General features: G+C 45.3%; 1 protein-coding gene across 5 annotated transcripts in view; it reads left to right on the forward strand.

The window, feature by feature from the left end:
• CDH18 (cadherin 18) overlaps nucleotides 1-23099 on the forward strand; it is a 1055536-nt gene that overhangs the window by 892570 nt on the left and 139867 nt on the right. For all 5 annotated transcript variants that reach the window (XM_075921433.1, XM_075921430.1, XM_075921429.1 and 2 more), the window contains one exon: nucleotides 6983-7170. In XM_075921433.1, coding sequence (XP_075777548.1) covers nucleotides 6983-7170 — 188 coding nt within the window. The remainder of the gene's footprint in view (nucleotides 1-6982; nucleotides 7171-23099) is intronic.

A 23099-nucleotide genomic window follows, 5' to 3' on the forward strand; every position in this document is an offset into this window, starting at 1 on the left:
CCCTAGGAGTGGTTGTGGCATCAGCATATGGCTGTGAGGACCAGCTTCCTGCCACAAGCCCTTTCCCCTGTGACTGCAGCTTTAAGGAGGAACTATAGAGTCCTGAGGAGTGTGAATGGAGTGGCCACCAGGACACCTGTGGGATTTCCTGGAGGCCCTTTATTTTGAAATAACTCCAGACCCCACATCTACACATGCCCTATTTCTAAATAGCTATTTTGAAATGGGTGTTATTCCTCATGGAATGAGGCTTACAGATTTCAAAATAAGCCATTCATTATTTCAAAATTACTTTTTGAAATAACACATACAAAACAGGAAGGGTGTGTCCACACAGCACAATTACTTTGAAATAACGGAATTGCTGTGCATTCGCTTGCATTGTTATTTCAAAATAACTGTGCTGTGTGGACACACCATTCCTGTTTTGTATGTGTACAAATGATTGTTCTTTCCTAAATTGTGTGGTTTGAATTTGTCCTTAGGCTACAGCAGTCTCCCTGGATATGTCTACACTACAGCACTAATTCGAACTAACTTAATGTGAATTAGTTAATTCGAACTAAGCTAATTCGAACTAGTGCATCTAGACCTAAAAACTAATTCCAATTAGCGTTTTGCTAATTCGAACTAGCATGTCCACAGAGTGGACCCTGAACTGAAGTTAAGGCTGGCAGGAACCAGTGCCGGAAGGCCATCAGTTTAGGACTTAGTGTGGAGCTGCTGCCTCAGGCTAGCCAAGAGCTGTGCTTAAAGGGACCCGACCACCACCATGGACAGAAAGTTCTCAGGGTTCCCCACTTGATTGTCTACCTCGATGAGGGACAGCAAAGCAGTCCTGTCTTGGAGTGCCCTGAGTGCCTTTACTCAGCACATCACAGCACTTGGCCATCAGCCCGGCTGCACTTGCCGCAGGCTGCCATCTGGGGGGAGTCAATCGGGGGGCTGTCAGGATCCAGGAGGCCCTGCAGGAGAGCTTCCACCCCAAGGAGCCCGCAGAGCCACCCCAGTCCTCCCCATTGGGGGCTCGTGCCCCATTCCTCCCTCACCTCCTTCCACTTACCCCTCCCTAGCCCCCTTCCTGATGTACAAAATAAAGAACACGTGTGTTCAAAAATAGAAACTCTCTTTATTTAACAAAACTGGGGGAGGGGATTAACCTCTGGGGAGACTGGGAAAAGGAAGTGGGAGAGGGGAAAAGAGAGGGTGAAAGAGGGGAGGGAGAAACCTGGGAGAAGGGAGCTGGAAGGGGGAAGCCAGGAGAAGAAGGAGGAGGGGAAGTATAAAACTATGGTACTCCATATCTTCAGTACTGTGTACAGATGTGGTCTCCTCACCTCAAAAAAGATATTTTGGCCTTGGAAAGGGTTCAGAAAAGGGCAACTACAATGATTAGGGGTTTGGAACAGGTCCCATATGAAGAGAGGCTGAAGAGACTGGGACTTTTCACTTAGAAAAAGACTGAGGGGGGATATGATAGAGGTCTATAAAATCATGAGTGGTGTGGAGAGGGTGAATAAAGAAAAGTTCTTCATTAGTTCCCATAATAGAAGGACTAGAGGACACCAAATGAAATGAATGGGCAGCAGGTTTAAAACTAATGAGTGAAAGTTCTTCACACAGCACATAGTCAACCTTTGGAACTCCTTGCCACAGGAGGCTGTGTAGGCTAGAACTATAAGGGTACATCTACACCACAACATTAATTCGAACTAACTTAGTTCGAATTAGTTAATTCGAACTAAGCTAATTCGAACTAACGGATCCAGACTAAAAAACTAGTTCGAATTAGCGTTTTGCTAATTCGAACTAGCATGTCCACATAAAGTGGACCCTGAACCAGGCTTAAGGATGGCCGGAAGCAGTGCCGGCAGGGCATCAGAGGAGGACTTAGAGCATGGAGAGGCTGTCTCAGGCTAGCCGAGGGCTGTGTTTAAAGGGTCCCGACCCCCACCCCGGACAGACAGTTCTCAGGGGTGCCCCGCTTGCAAAGCAGTCCTGATTTGGATTGCCCGGAGTACCCACACTGGGCACATCACAACACTCGGCCATCAGACCGGCTGCACTTGCCGCAGGCTGCCATCTGGGCAGAGGAGGCAATTGGGGGGCTGCAGGAGAGCTTCCACCCCCAGAAACCCGCAGAGCCAGCCCAGTCCTCCCCATCGGGGGCGCATACCCCATTCCTCCCTCACCTCCTTCCACTTACCCTTCCCTAGCCCCTCTTCTTCATGTACAAAATAAAGGACAATTGTGTTCAAAAATGGAATCTGTCTTTATTGAACAAAACTGGGGGAGACTGGGGAAAGGAGGTGGGAGAAGGGAAGAGAGAGGCTGGGAGAGGGGAGGGCAACTAAAATGATCAGGAGTTGGGAACAGGTCCCATATGAAGAGAGGCTAAAGAGACTGGGACTTTTCAGCTTAGAAAAGAGGAGACGGAGGGGGGACAGGATAGAGGTCTCTAAAAGCAGGAGTTGGGTGGAGAGGGTGCATACAGAAAAGTTCTTCATTAGTTCCCATAAAGAAGGACTAGAGGACACCAAAGGAAAGGAATGGGTAGCAGGCTTCAAACTAGTAACAGAAAGTTGTTCTTCACAAAGCAAATAGTCAACCTGTGGAACTTCTTGCTGCAGGAGGCTGTGAAGGCTAGAACTAGAACAGACTTTAAAGGGAAGTGAGATCAAGTCATAGAGGTTGGGTCTATGGAGTGCTATTAGCCAGGGAGTAGGAGTGGTGTCCCTGCTCCTGGGTGGCCAGGCTGGCAGCTCTCCTGCCCTAGACGGCCACTTTCCTGTGCCTAGTGCGGAGATTGTGGACGAGGTCCATGATGTCTGCACTAGCCCAGGCAGGTGCCCGCCTCTTGCGGTGCCGGGCAAGCTCCCGGGAGCCGCCAGCCTGGTCCCGGGAAGAGGGGGAGGGTTTGGGGGCATGGGTGGGTGGCTCGATCCGTGCCAGGTGCAAGGTCTGCTGGCTGGGTGCTGGCAGGCTTGCACCTGGCACGGGCTCCGTAGCCAGCCCGTGCCCATTTAAAGGGTCCGGGGCCGGGAGGGGGGCAGAAGAGTTTCCCTGGTGTTGGCCAGAGTGGCCACCAGGGAAAGCTGGGGAGGGCTAGCCTCCCACTAGTTCGAATTAAGGGGCTACACACCCCTTAATTCGAACTAGCTAGTTCGAACTAGGCTTAATCCTCGTAAAATGAGGTTTTCCTAGTTCGAACTAAGCGCTCCGTTAGTTCGAATTAAATTCAAACTGACGGAGCGCTAGTGTAGCGCCTATGAAAGTTAGTTCGAACTAACTTTGTAGTGTAGACATACCCTAACAGAGTTTAAAGAGAAGTTAGATAAATTCATGGAGGTTGAGTCCATGGAGTGCTATTAGCCAAAGTGTAGGAACGGTGTCCCTGGCCTCTGTTGTGGAAGGCTGGAGATGGATGGCAAGAGACAAGTCGCTCGGTCATTGTCTTTGGTCCATCCCCTCTTATGTAGCTGTTGTCGACCGCTGTCGGCAGACAGGCTACTGGGCTAGATGGACCTTTGGTCTGACCCAGAACGGCCGTTGTTATGTTCTAATGTTCTAAGCTCAGGGCTCAGGGTCAGGGGTCTCACTGGACCAACTTGATTTTCCTGGGTTCACATGTGGACTTTGGTGGCCAGGCTGGCATCTATCCTGCCCTAGACAGCCACATTCCTGTGCCTAGTTCGGAGGTCGTGGATGTTGGAGGCCTCCCCCCAAACCTCGATGAGGTCCACGATCTACGCACTAGACCAGGTGGGCACCCACCTCTTACGGCCCCGGACAGGCTCCTGGGAGCCACCAGCCTGGTCCTGGGAAGAGGCGGAGGGCTGGGTGGCAGCAGGTGGCTGGCTCATGCCATGCCAGGTGCAGGGTCTGCTGGCTGGGTGCTGGCAGGCTTTCAACCGGCACGGGCACCGTAGCCAGACCGTACCCCTTTAAGAGCTCCGGGGCCGGGAGGGGGGCAGAAAAGTTTCCCTGGTTTGGCCCAGAGTGGCCATCAGGGCAACCTGGGAAGGGCTAGCCTCCAACTAGTTCGAATTAAGTTGCTACACAGCCCTTAATTCGAACTACTTACTTTGAGCTAGGCGTTAGTCCTCATAGAATGACGTTTACCTAGTTCGAATTAAGTGCTCCGCTATTTCAAATTAAATTCGAAATAGCGGTTTGCATGTGTAGCCGCTATTAAAGTTAATTTGAACTAATGACTGTTAGTTCAAATTAACTTTGTAGTGTAGACATACCCCCTTGTTTTTCTGCCCTTTTGCTCAGAATACAGTAAAACTCCATTAGTCCGGCATCCAATGACCAGCAGCTGAATCGGGGAAGCTGGGAGCAGAGCAGCTGGGGTGCTGCCGGGTTGGCCTCGTAGCGCTGCCCCTCGGGGCTGCGGGACCAACCTGGCAGCACCCCAGCTGCTCTTGGGGACGCCTGGGGCAGAGCAGCTGGAGTGATGCCGGGTTGGTCCCGCAGCACCAAAGGACGGCGCTGCGGGACCAACCCGGCAGGACCCCAGCTGCTCTGCCCCAGGGCTCCCCAATTCAGCAGCTGCTGAAACAGGTCAGCGGCTGATTCCAGGAAGCCCCGTGCTTCCTTGAATCAGCCCCTGATCTGTTTCAGCAGCGGCTGACTTGGGGACCCCAGGGACAGAGCAGCTGGGGTGCTGCCGGGTTGGTCCTGCAGCGCCAAGGGGCGGCGCTACAGGACCAACCCGGCAGCACCCCAGCTACTTTGCCCCAGGCATCGGGATTCAGCCGCTGCTGAAACTGACCAGCAGCGTCAGTTTCACCAGCAGGCTGAATCTGGACGCCTGGGGCAGAGCAGCTGGGGTGCTGCTGGGTTGGTGCCGTAGCGCTGCCCCTTGGCGCTGCGAGACCAACCTGGCAGCACCCCAGCTGCTCTATTGCAGGCATCCCCGATTCAGCTGCTGCTGAAACTGACCAGCAGCGGCTGAATCAGGGACACCTGGGGCAGAGCCGGACTATTGTAAGAGGGGGCTATGGGGGGTCTGGGGAGGCATCCCCTCCCACCCCACTCCAGACCCCTCATAGCCCCCCCTTCTGATAGTCCGGCATATCTGATAATCCAGCACCCCCTGGGTCCTAAAGGTGCCAGATTATCGGAAGTTTACTGTACTAAGAAATTGATTTTAGTGTGTGCATTTTGTGAGCTGAATATTTTTCTTTGGGTAATTTGGCAAAGACTACTAAATTGTTTTACATATCACTTATTTGCCTTCAATTGGTAATGACTGCCTCTATTAACCCAAGAAGGTTTGGACTGGTGCCCTGGAAATGAACTTTGAAGAGGTGATCAGTAAGGCTACGTCTAGACTACATGGCTCCGTCAATGGAGCCATGTAAAATAGTTTATTCGGCATAGTCAAAGAAGCAGGGATTTAAATAATCCCCGCTTCGTTAAAATTAAAATGGCCACCACGCTGTGCAGACGATCAGCTCATCCGGCACAGCGCAGCAGTCTAGATGCAGCATGGTCGACAAAGGAAGCCTCCATGTATAGACTACAGGTTTTTTGGGGTTTTTTTTAAAGTGGCCTTTTTTTGAAAAAACTTCCCCTTCATCTAGACTGCTGCTGTGTTCTTTTGAAAGTAAATCGAAAGAAAGCAGCAGGTATTTTGACCGCGGAAAACTTTTTACTAGGAAGAATGCCTTTTTTTGAAAGTGTTCTTTCGAAAAAAGGTGCTATGTAATACAAACTGTGCTTTTTCGAAAGAGAGCATCCATACTGCGTGGGTGCTCTCTTTTGAAAAAGCAGCTCGCTTTTTCAAAAGATGGGGTTGCAGTCTAAACGCTCTCTTTTCAAAAGAGGCTTGTAGTCTAGATATAGCCTTACTGTCACTAACTAATTATTTTCTAATCCCCTACATTTTTTGAGCTCCATATAATTTCCTGCAACTGTGAAAGTTTAAATAGGTAAAAATCTCATAAAATACTTAAAACCTATAATTATGTAATACTGTGAACATTTAAATGGATAAAAATGTTTAAAAATACCCATTGCTATATTCTGTCAATCATAAACATAATATAAAAATTAATTTATTTCTGTCATGCCTAAATATTGATCTCCTAATATAACAGTAGTGGAAATATCTCAATGCAACATGAACCCAATTATATTGAAAACTCCCAGCTGCATGTGTATTTTGCTATCATAATTTCAGCTTCTCTGGCCTCATTGTTTCCTATTTGCTTTTTATTTATTTTTACATTATATCTAGATAATGGAGTGCATGCATATTCACTTCACATATAAACAAATTTTATAAAGTTATAAGTGGTAGCCATACTTGCAATTAAAAGAGTTGGGAAGGAAAAGAACAATTCTAAGCTTTGTATGTTGTTCCCCTTTTATTCTGGAATACATACATTTGTTTCCTTCACCAGATGAAGTAGGAAATGAACATAGAGAGTTTTACTTTTACGACGGCAAAATACACATGCTATACTGGCTGGAGACTGCAAACCTTATATTGAAACAAATGTTTAAAGTATAAAAACTGGGACTTTTGTAATAACATAGATTTTTACCTGACTGTAACAGACTGTGTTTATGTCATTCTTGCCAATAAAACTGCTCTACTCTTTGAAGAAATCACGTCCAATGTCCCATAGCCAAGATACGTGCAGTGTTTTGATAAATTGATTTTTGGGGGTATAATATAAACCAAAAACATTCTCACCAAGATGTATTTTTCCAAAGTTTGCTAACAAGAGGTATTATACTTCAATTACTTAATTATCTCTTGAACTAGTATTGTGTCTTAAATGGCCAGCAGAACCTCCTTGTACAAACACTGAATGCCACTTATAATTCTGGCTTTGCTCTTTATGATCAAAATGTATAGGGCTTGCAGTTTAATATGGTCAGCTGAGGTAATGGTATTTTCTCTATTGAGTATTCTGAAATTCTATTTTAGGCTTGATTAGAAATATTGTCCACATATTTTTTCCAGAACATTATGAGCTATATGTTCCTGAATCAGCTCAAGTTGGATCAGCAGTAGGCAAAATCAAGGCAAATGATGCAGATGCTGGCTCTAATGCAGACATGAAGTACACAGTCATAAACGGTGATGGCTCTGGAATATTTTCCATATCCACTGACGAAGAGACATGGGAAGGAATTATTTCCCTAAAGAAGGTAAGAAAATGTCTTTAAATGTGCTTCTGTGAACATAATTAAAATGTTAGTGAAGTCTGCACAAGTCAAGCAGAAGTCAAGATAGAAATGTTTGTTTTAATTTGTAAACCTAATAGAGCACATACTGAAACAATGCTAATATGATGTTCACATAAAAAATTTTCTGTGTGGGAAATGCAGAAGAAGAAGAAGTTGGGAAACAACCTAAAGGCATCAAATAATTATATATTCCATGCTTCTAGAATGTCCAGGAATCAGTGTTCCCTCTAAGCTGCCTGGCAGTCTGACTGGGCAGGGCTGATTAATCACACGTGAAACTGTGCTGCCGCACAGCTTAGAGGGAACACTTCCAGGATTCTTTAGAAACTATGTTTAGAAGACCTACTACTCTGAGGAATACATCTCTTGTATTGAACTCCTATTCATTATCATCATATACAGCATAAAGTCTTTTGTCTATAGGCCAATTGCTTTATTAGAACTTGGATAATGTAGATAATTCACATAAGTTATAACCATTTCACATAACTTATAACCATTTGATAGCTATTTGATAGCTATTTAGTGAGTTCAGTCTATGTACAAAAGTATAGGTATTGTGGCAGGGTGTTGCCCTGCACTGGCCCTTTAAGGAGCTGAGACCTGGAGTCAGGGGGAAGCCCAGCATAGGCAAATAAGGAGGGCCCACTTGAAGACTATCAGAGCAGCTCCTGGGAGGAGGAGAGACCTGACCTGCCTGCAATGAGAGAGGCTTTGGCCTAGCAAACCCAGGCTACCTGGCCTAAGGCCCAGGGCTGCAAGGAGGCAGCCATAGAGGGCATGGCTCGCATGGAGGCAGCCCTAAAAGGTTGGGCTGCAAGGAGGCAGCCATGGTTCTGCAATGAGGTAGCTGCGGTAAGCTGGGGGAGTTCGAGCCAGGGAAGCTCCAGGCCATAATACCACAAAGCGGGTTGCAGGAGGCAACTGGGCAGGCAGAGGCATGCCTTTGACCAGGGAGGAGTGGCCGGGAGAGACTTCAGTCCGCCCGGAGACAGGACTAGAAGGGACTGGCAGTGGGCCCCTGAGGTCTGGAGGGTGCTGAGGAATTGTGTGTTCAAGGAGGGAGCTGGTGTTCCAGGAGAGAGCTGGGTGTTCCCGGGAAGAACTAGGGGCACTAGGGAGTAGGGAGGACCCTGGAGGAGGAGCAGAAGAAGAGCAATGACTCCTTGGAAGGAGGCGCGGACAAAGACCAGAGTGGTCACTGCTGGAGGGCAGTGCCCTGAAGAGAACACCACACCCAAAGGGGGCATGTCGGCTTCGGAGCAGCCGGTTACTTCCCCAAAGCCACCCTGAGGGAAGAAGCCGTGTGGAAAGTGAGTGAACCCGCTACAGTATGAATATTATACAAGCCACCTCCGTTGCCAGTTTTCTGGTAGTTTCTGCAAGGAGAATTAGAACTGAATGTGCATGAAAATCAAACTGAATTTCTCATTGTCATAGATGAATTTTCTAAGTCAGGCTTGAAGCCATTTGGGGCAACTATATTGTTGTTGTGAATTATCTACGTTTCTAAAGAATTCCCCACAAAATACTTAGAAAATACTTGGGTTTTTATTTAGATTTACATGAAGAAAACCAGAATTAACCATATGCTGTTATAATTATTTTTCAAACATTGCCAGTGATAGGAAATAATTTTTAGATTTAAGTCTCTGTTTGGAATAACAGTCATCAGTTAAATTTCTTCAGACAGTGTTGTTTGTTCATACTACACAAGCAAGCAATGGAAGAATGTATAGATTATATAAACAAACAAGCAATTGAAGAATGCATTAAAATTCATGTTTTACTAGTGTATTTGCACACTTTCAGTGAAGATGAGGAGGAATGACAAACAATCTTTGGAAGATAGGAAGAAAGATAATGGTGGAAGAGAAACTTCAAATATGAAATAAAGCAAATATAGTCGTCCGTCCTCCCCTCCTCCCCCCGTAGCTGTCTTTTCATATTTATTGAAATAAAAACCCACAAAAATTAGACAGAACAAATCACAGAAAAAATATCATCCAAATTCTTCCCACCCCAGATTCTTCATCCTTAAAATTAGAAGATCCATTCCAAGTTCATTCATTTGTTATCTATGTTGCCAGTGTTTGAATAGCTGCACATATGTCGTCAAGTGTGTCATTCTGTGCCTGCTACAAACAGCTGAACAGTGGCTCTGCAGAGGTAGTATAAAACCATTGTACCATTAACCAGAGTTTCAAGGAAAGTATGCAGTGAGTCTTCTTCAAGGTATGTCCCTGTGGCTGTTCCACTAAATGTGTTTCAGGACCCTGTGCTTATAGCTGGAGACTTACAGCAGCAGTACTCCAGATAGCAACATGCGCACGATTCTGTCTCTCAACTCTGCAAGCATGTAATCAGCCCAGGTCATCAACCATCCCTCCATTCCTGTTCTACCACCCTAGGCTTAGATGAGAATGCAGCAGCTCTCCTCGCTTCACATTTTCCAGATAAGACATCCCCTTTAATCTCATCTTTTCTTTACTTTTTTACTGCAGGCTCTTTGTTATTCCCTTATTATTTCATTAACCTATTATTTAAAAAAAAAATCTCTTCCCCCATACCTTCCACTTACAACAGAGCCTCCATCATGCCAGGTTCCCTGAGTTTCAAAAGATCATCCACTTGCAGGCTCTCCATACCATTTCGGATAGCCATGCTCCGTGCATCAGATGCCTTGGGGATACTCATATTCCCCAAAAATGCCCACATTGCAAGAAGGTTTCAGCAAGGTCACTTAAAGCACAGGACCTCCTGTTAAAACTTTTCCCGGAGATATAGCTAAGACCAGCTTCTGAGCCTATGTCTCAGACCATGACACCTCAGTAATTACCCAGAGTGACCTTGGATCATGGTCCCAGTCTTCCACCTTCTTAACCCTCCAATTAAGAAAAACATCAAACAAAAAAAACAGTCCTCACCAGAGAATGATTTTTCTTCAAAAAAGTGGTCTCTCACAGCGAAGTCTGCCTCAGTAGCCTGGGTTTGCTAGGCCAAAGCCTCTCTCATTGCAGGCAGGTCAGGTCTCTCCTCCTTCCAGAAGCTGCTCTGATAGCTGTTCCTGGTCGCACTCCTATCAGACTAACAGGAGAGTTTGGAGAGGGAGTTCTCCAGGTAAAAGAGGAGTAAAAACGGGACCCTTGTGGTAAGTGGCTGTCTGGAGTGTGTGTTTGTGTGGGGGAGGGGGGGAGTTATTTGCAGTGTGCTGAGCTTGTGTTTGTCTGTTAGGTTTGTTTGTTTGTTTGCTTTGTTTGTTTGAAGGAGCTTTTAAAAGGTTTGAAATCTAGAAGCCTCTGTTAATTGGCTGAGCCTCAGTCAGGGGGAGGGGCTACCAGAGCTATATAAGCCTGTGACTCAGCGACCAGGAACAGCTAACAGGAGAGCTTGGAGAGGGAGTTTAGAGGGCACTAGTGACTTCTGACCTTTTTTAAAACATAACTCTTAAAATAATTTATACTCCAGAGGTTTAAAAAGAATCCCAGTTTATACTTAAACTTATTCATTAGAAAAATGGAGACAGAAGCCCAGCAGCAGAGTGGGGGCTATCCTGTTTATTGCGTCGAGTGTAACATGTATGATTACCTGCCCTGTGGGCGGGTGGCGTATGTGTGCACCCATTGCAAAGAGCTCCTGACCCTCAGAGACCGAGTTCGGGCTTTGTAGGCCAGGGTGGCTGAATTGGAGTAGCTAAGGGAGGTAGAGAGCTATGTTGATGAGACTTTCCGGGACACTGTAGTACTGTCCCACCTCCAGTCTGAGAGCCCCAGTGCTCTTAAGGAGGATGAGAGTCTCAAGGGAACAGAGCATTCAATGGGAGCAGAGAGAAACCATCCCGTAGTTGGGACCCTCCTCCCAGAGGATGTTGCGGTATCCTCTCGCACTGAGGATACCTCTGAGGGGGAGGGAACGCCAGTTAGGAAGAGGCAGGTGTTAGTAGTGGGTGATTTGATCGTTAGAAACATAGATAGTTGGGTTTGTGATGACCGGGAGAACTGTATGGTCACTTGCCTGCCTGATGCGAAGGTTGCGGATCTCTCGAGGCATCTAGACAGACTTATGTGTAGTGCTGGGGAGGAGCCGGTGGTCGTGGTACATGTAGGTACCAATGACATAGGTCACGGTCCACTCCACGAGGAGTACAGCTAGTTCGGATTAGAAGCCTATTCCGAATTAGCTACTCCGTGTCGCGTGTAGCCGCGCAGCACGGGGTTCGAACTAGCCGGGATTTAAAAATGGCGGCGCCCAGCTTATGCAAATGAAGCCCGGGAAATTCAAATCCCGGGCTTCATTTGCAAGTGCGGTATGCCTATATTACCCTCCTAGTTCGAATTAGGAGGGTAGTGTAGACATACCCAAAGAGATTAGACGTCTCTGACAGAAAATCATACTCATCAACCTCCTTGCAGTTCCATATCACGAACTATGCCACTCTACTGGCAAAATACACTTTTTTTTTACAATTTATTTGAAAAAATAAATACAATTTATTTGAAAAAATGAGAGCTTTTATTTATCAGTTATCAGAGGATAACAAGGAGATGCACAAAGCAAACATATCAGAAGGAGTGTTCATAGCAAAGACATCTCTACAGGCATTTCTTGACTGGGCCGACACTGCTGCTAGATCCTTAGCAACTGCAGTCCTGACATGTTGACCATCCTGGCTCTGTCTCTCCAGTTTTCCTAAGGATATACAAACAATGGGGAAGGAGCTATCTTTTGAATGTCAGAAGCTTTTTGCAGAAAATACTGATGCCTCCCTACATACCTAAGATCCCAGGGCAATTCTCAAGATACTAGGCATGTATATTCTCTAGCCAAGGAAAAAACAGGGTTGTTATTATACTCAATGATTCTGTCCATCACCTTATAATCACCTAGAATCTTAGGCAGAAATAGCCTTAAAAGAGAAAAATCAAGAACAATGTCTACCTTCTCAACCCTCTACATCTCACCAGGCATTTTGAGATCTTGGTCAAGGGTTCGACAGCCCCTATCCCCATTCCATGGGATTGCCAACTTACTATAACAATTTTATATTCTGTTCCTTCCATATAATCTGGCTTTGGAGCAAATTACAAATGGTTGCTAGAAATAATATCACAGAGTTACTACAGTCCCTTCCTGACTAGCCCATCTACCGAACCCCATTTCCCAACCCTCTTCAGGGACCCCTCCCATAAGGTCCTTTTGCAATAGGAGATACAGCACTTGCTTCAACCAGGAGTAATAGAACACATCCCCACTCAACACAGGGAAACAGTATTTTACTCCAGGTACTTTCTGACCCCAAAAAAAACCCGGGATGGAGGCCTGTTTTAGCTACCTAAAGAAGTTCCTAAAAAAAAATCAACATTTCAGAATGGTTGCTTTGGCAAATATAATCCCTTCACTAGAGAAAGGGGATTGGTTGTCGTTACTCAATCTACAGGCCACTTAGGCTACATCTTCAATGCAGCACTATTTCGAAATTGACTTGAAATAAGATATTCAATTTGCATAGCTTAAATTGCAGATCTTATTTCAACCTATGGTGCAGTGTAGACGCACCCTTATTTCCATATTGCAATTCACCTGACACAAAGGTGATTCCTATGCCACCAGCATTACCAGTATTGGGTTTCACTATTTGACATAACAACAGCCATGAGGGTATTTTCAAAGGTATTATCTGTAGCAATTGCTCATCTCCAAAAGTCAGGGAGTCATGATATTCACATATCCAAGCAATCTCTACAAAAAGCAAACTATTCACATCTCTGGGGTTTCATATAAACAAACAATAGTCTCAGCTCATCCCCACACAGCAACTGGAATTTACTGGGGCTATTCCAGACTGCACAAAGGCATATACCAAACTCCCACAGCGCCGCTTCCTGGCAATCACCACTCTGGCCACAACTATCATCAGCAGTCCACAAGTCTCAGCTAGACAATACCTACAGCTGCTCAGACATATGTCAGCAATAACTTAGTCATAAAATTTGCCAGATTCTACATGTGATGTCTCCATGGCTAGCTCCAAACCTGTTTTTTTTTTCACACAGGCATCATTTGGGCAAGTCCCTCAACATCCCCCCAAAAAATAAAATGCTCCCTGGAGTGGTGGTTACAGCCACAAAACCTATGTATTGGAATACCTTTCCAACAGAAAAACCCAACTTTATGTTTACTAAAGATGCATCACCAGCAATCTGAGGGGCACATTTCCACAACCATGCCATCCAGGGTCAATGGCTATCTCATGAAACATCATTTCACATCAATGTGCTCAAACTCTGTGCTTGTCAGACATACTTGCAAGCACTTCCTCCCATTTATCCACAACAAATCTATCAAGATACTTAAAGATAACACAGTATGTATGTTCTATATAAATTGTGAGGAAGGAGCATGATCATATCATCTATGTGTAGAAGCCATTAGCCTATGGCAATGGTGCACAAATAATCAAATAGGCATTTCAGCCACCTATCTTCCAGGACGTCAAAATACAAGAGCAGACCACCTAAGCAGACACTTTTTGCACAAACATGAATGGGAAATTCACTCACGAGTCATCCATTGCATATTCCAGGTCTGGGGCTATCCAGAAATAGACTTACTTGTAACTCAGCACAATTCAAAAGGCTCCAAATATTGCTGCAGAGCCAGAGCTATATTTATATATATTGGGAATTGTATATATTGGGAATTCACTCCAGGGAGGTGGTCTTCTCATCAAGTGGGATTGTCCTCTCGTGTATGATTTCCTCCCATCCTATTACTCAGCAGAATCATTCAGAAAATCATATAGGACAAGGCACAAGTGATACTAATCATGCCAAGACAGACATAGTATCCTTACCTGAATACACTAGCCATGGCATCTCCTCTTCAACTCCTTCTCACATTCTACATCTTCTTACCTAGAATTCTGACCAGATCCTCCATCATGAGATTCTGCTCCTATATCTCAGAGGTTGCTGAGGGGTTAGCTGCATTCAATCTAGTCTGCTCTGAAACACAATCCATGTCTCTGCATTCAGCCCCATTGTATAAGTTTTTGGACTCTATACTTTCTCTAAAGAAAAAGAGCCTTGCTAATACCTCAATTAAAGTGCACCTAGCGGCAATCTGAAGTGAACATAATGGGATAGATGGCTACACTGTCTTTGCACGCCCAACAATAACATGATTTCTGAAGGGACCAAATAATGTTTGGTCACAACCAGCACCATCATGGTATCTCAGCCGTGTCCTCAGAACACTCACAGGAGAACCCTTCAAATTCATGGCCTCTTGCTAATTACTGCCCCTATCAATGAAGGTCAGCTTCCTCATCGCCATCACATAGTGGGCCAGACCATAGAGGGTCAGACCAAAAATCCATCTAGCCCAGTATTCTGTCTTCCAACAATGGCCAATGCTATATGCCCCCAGAAGGAATGAACAAAACAGGTAATCTTCAAGTGATCTCACCCCTGTCACCCAGTCCCAGCTTCTGACAAACAGAGTCTAGGACACCGTTCCTACCCATCCTGACTAATAAGCACTGATGGAACTATCCTCCATGAATTTATCTAGCTCTTTTTTTAACCCAGTTAAAGTCCTGACCTTCACAACATCCTCTGTCAAGGAGTTCCACAGATTGACTGTGCATTGCATGAAGAAGTACTTCCTTTTGTTTGTTTTAAACCTGCTACCTATTTATTTCATTTGGTGACCCTTAGTTCTTATGTTATGGGAACAAGTAAATAAACTTTCCTTATTTACTTTCTCCATACCAATCATGATTTTATAGATCTCTATTATATCCACCCTTAGTCTCCTCTTTTCTAAGATGAAAAGTACCAGTCTTTTTAATCTTTCCTCATATGGCAACCATTTCAAACCCCTAATCATTTTGGTGCCCTTTTCAGAACTTTTCTAATCATAATAGATAGGAGGGCCAGTGAAAAAGCTGCTCTCATGGCAGATCCTCCTTATACAATTTTCCTAAAAGACAGTCATTCTTAGATCACATCTTAAATTGTTCCCCAAATTTGTGTCCTGCTTCCACCTTAATCAAGCATTGTACTTACATATCCCAAACCTCTTTCTGATGCCAGTGCGGCTCATCTCACCTTGGACATTTGCAGGGCACTTGCATTTTACCGAGAAAGGACAAAACATTTTAGAAAATCTTCTAGAGACTTTTTCTCCCTATACCAGAGTATTCTGAAGGTCTTATGTTCTTATGTAAAGGTCAAACCATCTCCAATCAGAGGCTATCAAAGTGCATTACATCATGCATTCACCTCTGCTACTCAAAAAATAATGTTCCTGCTCCTGATAGTATTGCTCTCACTTTATTAGAGCAGTGGCTGCCTCTACAGTGTTCCTAAGCAGATGCAATTCCAGACATATATGCAAAGCAGCTACATGGGCTTCAATACACATGTGACGAGGTGTGCATACCCCTCACTGAACCAGAGGAGTTAAAACCCTGTGGGTAGAGGAAGTCCCACCCCTCTATCCAGCCTGGGCATGCTCCAAATGCTGGAGCAGCATAAAAGGGAGTAGCTCAGCTCATTCTGGGCTGGCCACCAGAGGAGAAGGACCTCCAGCAGGAGCTTCAGAGATGCACCACCCAGAGACCCAGGCAGCGGGAGCCAGAGACCCAGGAGACCACCCTGAGCTAGCAGTGCTGGAGGAATCCCAGGAAAAGGCAGCTGCAGGGGAACCAGAGAACTCAGAGACCACATGGAACGTCTCCACACCAGAGCTGGTAGAAAATGACCCAGGGAGGGTGTTGGAGTGATATCGCCCACCTGGTTGATCTTGTTGTGTTGTGGTTGGATTCCCTCCTGAGCGACTGGGGGAGCACTCTGCCACTCACAGGGGCCTTGGTTGGGGTCCAGTGAAGAAGGGTGGGCCCAAGCCCCCATACTGGGGCTGTTGCCACAAATCCTCATAGACTGTAGCCATTGGGCTGTGCTGCCCTGAACCAAGGACTACCCCCATTAACTCTAGCCATTAGGCTGCAGTGCCCTGAACTGGGGGATACCTTCAAGGACTCTACCTATTTGGCTGTGCTGCCCTGAATGCAGGACTGTTACTACTGACTTCTGTTGCCATTGACTTTAGCCCTTAGGCTGTGCTACCCTGGTCTAAGGGCCATCTGTACAGATTGATAGAGGTTGCCAACAACCCAGAAGCCGACAAGGTGGTGTCCCTACCCCTGGGTACCTGCACTCCAAGGAACAGGATGTGCATATACCACTACAACACCCATAAATAAATATGCCAAATAGTATGCACAATTCTAATGTAATGTACATAGGAAATTTCCAAAGTCCCTCCTTCCAGTCTAATATTTCGGGAGGTATGCCAAAATAGCTACCCTGTGTCTTTTAAATGTGCCTGTTATTTCAAAATATTTTTCAAAATAAAGGGCTCTCTATTTCCCTGTAATCCTTGTTCCATAGCGTTAAGGGATGTGTCAAAAGAGTATGTTATTTCAAAATTTGACGCTGTGTAGACACGCCAAATTTCAAAATAAACTATTTTGAAATACAATCAAAATAAGGTATGCAATTTGTGTAGCACAAATTGCATATCTTATTTTGAGTTTAGGGTGCTGTGTAGATGCATCCCTACAGTAGAGCACCCACAGAGGCATTCCTTGAAGAAGACGAGACAATTACTCACCTGTGCAGTAAGTGACATTCCTTGAGATGGTTGTCCCAGTGGGAGTTCCATGACCCTCCCTCCTCTCCTGGTCTTTGGAGTTTAATTTGATTCTATGCAGTAGAGAAGAAATGGAGGGACAGTTGAGACGCATGTTAGTTACATGCTCGCAGTGTCATGAGACAGCACCATGTGCATGTGGCCTCCCAAGGTGCTGCTGTAAATCTCTGGCTATAAGCAGAAGGTGCCAAAACACCTACAGTGGAGCACCCACAGGGTCAACCATCTAGAAAAACGTCAGTTATTGCATAGGTGAGTGTGATGGATAGGAGGAGTGCTGACCAGCACTGAGTGACTAAAGGGTTAAACTCAGATAGCTAGGGAGTGTTGGTAGGAAGTCAATGAGAAAGATTGTTGACATTTAAATTGAATAGATATACTTGCCCACTGTTCCTTTGTGTGAGTTTTAAGATAGGAGCTGGGGAAAACAAGGTGAATTAATTCAGGAATAACTACCATGCCTACAAGAAATACTGGGCATGAAAATGGACTGGACCTTGAAGTATGGATCGTGAGTAGATAGGGTAATGTATATTTGGTTGCAATCAGGTTATTTTCTTTGTTTTGTTGTTTGGTTAAACTTCTTTGTGCTAAGTCCATATCCCCCCAATCATATATCTAAGCTGCACCCAGAAATTTTATGCTTTTCTGTGTTTTACTTCGTTTTTACTCAGTTGCTCTGTAGCACCTAGCAACCACGTATGCTTAATCAAGTATATCTTTTTGTTTTGTTAATAAAAATCACCATTTTAAGGTGACAATTTGATTCTTGTGTCCTAGAAAGTAGCCTAAGACTAAGAGGTCAGCTCTCAGAGATTGCAGTTTGTTTTCTGTTTTTTTCAAGCTCTCTTGTGGTAAAAGAGCTTCTACCCCTCTGGAAGAAGTTCAAGTGGTGACAGCTACCTCTCAAGGGCAGGAAATCTGAGACCTTAGGGAGCTTTTAAGCAGAAGCCTATAGAGGGAAGGTATTTAAGGTCTCTTGCAGGCCCCCACATTCTGCACTTGAAGTGCCAGAGTGGGGAACAGCCTTGACTGTAAGTAACTGCCTTATGTCTGTCTTTTACTTACTGGAACAGATGCTCAGTCTTTTGGCATATGAAAATGTCCAAAAGTCAACTGTTAGTAAGGCAGACCATGCAAAAATGGAACATTCATTTTTTTAAGCCAACAAAACTGTTAGAAAAGCGTCAGATGTGAAGGGAACAGAATAATAAAAATTGTTCAGCTCTCTCCTCTGATCCAGAGCAGGCGTCCTGAACATAGCCTTTATCTACTGTGTTTCCCCCACTTGTAACATACAATTTTCTACAAAATATCTACCATCATTTACCCCTGAACTTGAAGGGAACTCTGTTATTTTGAAGGTCCAACAGTGACCTTACCGAGTCAATCTTCAGGGTAATTCCATACTGCTATATGGCATTCTGAAAAATATTCCCTCAGTACCCTCTGCTTTAGGGCTCTCTCAAACTGAGCCATCATGGTATAAGGCTCTTACCTGAATTTGCCAATGAGAAATTAATTTTAAAGCAAATGTATATGTTAGATGGAAAATGCTTGATATTTATAGGAAAAAAGTACCTCTTTAGGATTTTTTCGGAGCTGGATCATCTTCTTCCTACCAGTTACTCAATTTCTTCACCCATGACATATCTGAATAATACTGGAAAATTAGAGGCCATCCCATACCCTCAGTCATGCAAGCCTCATGTAAATTAAAAATTAAAAAATATCATCAAGAAATCTTCAGGACCAACTCAAACCCCTTCCTTTAACCGGCAGGTAAATTATTTTTCCTATCTCTAGGGCTATGTCTAGACTACATCCCTCTTTCGAAGAGGGATGTAGTTTAGACACACCTTAGGTTGCATTATTACCACAGAATATCTGGAAAAAAAATAACCATCTCAATTTGACCAGCATTTTTCCAGGGCCAGGATACCTATATTTTACATAAATGCTAAGAGGTAATAGAATTTTTAGTTAATATTGCCTTTTCTGCCAACAACATGGTCCATCTCTTCTACCTCATCATCTTAACCTGGCAGTATGCAAACTGTTTCTCCCTCCTTGCAGGAGGAATAACTGTAGTTTGAATTAGGAGCTTTAATTCGAACTACCTAGTCCATGTCACGTGTAGCCATGGGCAGGTAGTTTGAACTACAGGGCATTTAAAAATGGCAGCACCTGGGAACATGCAAATGAAGCCTGGGATATTTAAATCCCGGGCTTCATTTGCAAGTTCGAATGCCTACATTAGCTATTCTAGTTCGAACTAGGGTGGCAGTGTAGACATACTCTACTTGTCCTAGCTCCAGGCAATTCCCACAAGTAGTCTCCAGGTTCAGGGAGGTTCCGTGTGCTGCCTTTGTTGTGTTGGCTCTACAGCTCGCATTGGGCAGGAAGCACAACCAATAGGAGCTGCAGGGGTGACATCTGTGGGTGCAAAGGCAGTGCACGGAGACCTTTTGCACCCAGGAGTTGCAGGGACCTAGCAGCCCTTTCCCTCTTTGTTAGCCATGGTAAGCACTGCCAGAACCCAGCACGCTCCCCCCCCCCCATCCCAACCCCATGTCCCAGCCTAGAGTCCTCTCCTGCAACCTGAACTGCTCGTTTCTGATCCTAGCCAGAGCCCATGCCTCCAGCCAGAGCCCTCAACCATCCACACTCCAACTACTCAGGCCCAGTGAGGGGCTCAAGATAGGAGCCATGGAGGCAGGAAGGGTAGAGGAAGCAGAGTGCAGGGTCTCTGAGATGGAGGGAGGCAGGGTCAGGGCCTCAGAAAAGGGGCTTGTTTTCTCTTCTATATTGTACTTATTTTCAATGGCTCCCATTCCCTTTAGCCTGACCCTTTCCACATCCTTTACCTCTAAAGGACAAAGTCCTTCTCTCAAAAGTAGAGAGAGAAGTCCTGCCATTCAAAATAGGGCTTTCATCAGTCACTGCAGGGCTGCTTGGAATTCTTTGCTCCCTTCCTCTCCCCACTTCAGGGAAGGACAAAGGGTTGTGCACCGGGAAATGAAATCTTTCCCTATTTTACCATGTGTCTGTGCACTGCCTGAAAACATGCCACTTTTCCCACGTACATTACATCTAAAGAAGAGCCTGAAGCCCTTAGCTTTATATGAATTATATGCATTAAAATGAAAGTGCATGTACTTTCTCAAATACCCTGTAGTGCTGCAGTTAAGTCACCTTATGGCTTCCCAGGATAGCTATAGTAACTCTGTTCAGAACTGCAATAAACCATTTTGGGGAGATGTTGTATTATGTTATTTATCTGGAAAAATACAAAGATGCCTTGGAATTCACTATTTTTCATTGACCCTACATTTTAACTGGATATCACAACACATTAGCATAATGTGGAACTTAGTGCAGAGCATCTGCTTTATATATATTTTCATTGTGGATGGAAATAGTCACAAGATTAATAGCACGCTGAAATAAAGAAATGACTACGATATCATCCCAATCCCTTTCCCAGTTCCAAACGGCTCCCAGAAAAAATCCAATTCATTTTCAGAGTGAAAGCTAACAATGCTGCCTAGCAGGTGGGTTACAATTTTTGCTGTGCAAGAATCCTAAAGATTTTAACAAGAATCAAAGCAACAAAAGCCCTAGTGTGACTGTTGTCTATGTTCTCAGACATATCACAAATCTCTGTTGAGGCATCCTATGATAATGCTTCCATTGGGCAGTATCCTGCCCAGAAGTCTGATCCCAATAAACTATGACTGTTTCACAGGTTTTCTTCCTTGGTAGCATCTCAGGAGATCTAGAGTTAGAAACTGACAAGTTAGGTTCTTCCTTATTGTCATTATTCCAAGCTTGCTTACTCACACAGGCCTTTCTGCTCCCTTATAGCACTGTAGATTCCCTTTGTGTTTCTGGCGACTCCGGGGCAAGAAAAATAAAAGACCACACTTCAGAGTCTATCAAAATGTTTCCTTGGGGCCTCTTTTCCCTATGGCCAACTCATATTCTTGATAATCCTGAGTGATGTCCTTTAGGAGCAGGATATTTAAGAACAGGTTAGACAGACAGCTATCAGGGATGATACAGACCAGAGCTGAGGAAAATACAGCCCAGGGACCAGATCCAGCCCACGGACCTCCCTGCCAGAACCCTCAGGCACATGTAGCTGTGCGGTTTAAAGCATAATCTGCATGGTTCACTGCCCTGCAGGGTGGGGGAAGCTTTGTGCAGTCTCCCTGTCCCCCAGCCCAATCCTTAGTTCCTATTGGCCAGAAACTACCAGCCAATAGGAATTGACCCCAGCCAATCTCTCAGCTCCTATTGGCTGGAAACAGGTCAATAGGAGCTGAGAGATTGACCTGGGGGATGGGAGCAGTGCAAATCTCTTTCTCTTTCCAGAGCTGAGAACTATGTGGAGTGTGCAGCCTGCAGTTTCAAGTGGGACTGCAGCAGGCAGGGAGCCCAGCCTGCCTTGGGGTGCCTTAGGGCTGCAGGCTTAGGTAAGCATTTCCCATCCACAGCCTGCCTTTGGCACCCTAGCCCCTCCTGCATCCCAACTCCCTCCCCCAGGTCACCATCTAAGCCCTCCGCACTCCCCTGCCCCAGGTCACAATTCCCTCCCAGATCCTGTACCTCCTCCTTCATCCTCCCCCAGGCGAGAATCCTCTTCTGCACCTAAACCCCCTTTCAGACCCAGTGCCCCATTCTCCTGCCCCAAGTCTCCACCCAAACTCTCTGAAGTCTGCACCCACTTTTCCCCTTCTCCCAAGACACAGCTCCCTCCCAAACTTTGCTCCCCTTCCTAGTGTCCCTCCCCCAGGCCAGAATCCTTTCCTGCACCCATACCCCCTCCCTGACACTTCAACCCAATCCCCTGACCCAGGTCACAACCATCTCCTTTGCCTAAACTTCCTCTCAGGCATCACATGGTCTCCTGAACCACAGTCCCTTACCCTGTATGCCCAACTTCCATCCTAGACCCTTCATTACCTCCACAGAAAAGTGCAGCCCTTGACCACTTTCCAAAATCTTAGAGTGGCCTCCCACCAAAAATTATTGGCCACCCCTGATCTAGATGGTGCTTGGTCCTGCTGTGAGGGCAGGGGATTGGATTTGATGATCTCTCAAGGTTCCTTCCAGTCTAGTATTCTATGAAAGTGAATGGACCCCTGCAAGAGAGATGAGCCCAGTACTACCCCCCTCTCCACTCACAGGGAAGAGGAAGGCGTGACTGCTAACCGGCCTTACAACCCTGCATTACTGATACAGCCTTAATGAGGCAAAGTTCCAGTGCCCCTCCTCAATATCCAGTCAGAGTCAGGGAAAGTAGGTCTGCTACATCTGTACTAGGAACTTCCTCTGGCAAATGCTCACCAATATCAGAGAAAGGAAAAGAAAATGTTCTCCTTTAAACACATACTCCTACTGCTTGTCCCTTCATTCAAAATCTTTCCCATTCCCCAAGTGCAGGGCCCTTACTGGATGTAACCTAGTGATAGATGATGTGGGAAAAGATGAAGTACTTAATGCTTATTTTGCCTCTGTCTTCATAGACAGGTTCAGCTCCCAGACTAATGCACTAGGTCATGCAGTATGGGAAGGAGGTGAACAGCCCTTGGTGGAGAAAGAACAGATTAGGAACTATTTAGAAAAGATAACATATACAAATCCACAGGTCTGGATTTAATGCATCCAGGAGTAATGAGGGAGTTGGCAAATGTCACTGCAGAGACTTTGGCCGTTATCTTTGAAAACTCGTGGCAATCGGGAGAGATCCCGGATGATTGGAAAAAGGCAAATGTAGTGCCCATCTTTAAAAAAGGGAAGAAGGACAATACAGGGAACTACAGTGCTTCCTATCTCATTTTTAGATACTAACTCCTTTTAAAATCAAGTTTTTTCTCCTTGTTGGATTAGTGGTTGGTAGCTTACTTTAGTCTTAGAAAAAAACCCTAAAATATCATCCTTTTTATCCCTGTTTACCCTTTCCGGTAGTTAGTTAGTTAGTTGTTTAGCACCATGCTCAGCTCACCAGGTTTTAAGCACTGTTCTTCTTGCAGAGGTCCTATCCCTGACTCAGATGGGCACGGACAATGCGTCCACTGCCTCAGAGGAGCACATATTCCTCAACAATGCCCTCACTGAGCAATATTGAATTTGTGGGTGCGACAAGTCAGAGAACTGCATCTCAAGTT

Source organism: Pelodiscus sinensis, chromosome 2 (assembly GCF_049634645.1).
Source record: "Pelodiscus sinensis isolate JC-2024 chromosome 2, ASM4963464v1, whole genome shotgun sequence".
NCBI classification, from domain to species: domain Eukaryota; kingdom Metazoa; phylum Chordata; order Testudines; family Trionychidae; genus Pelodiscus; species Pelodiscus sinensis.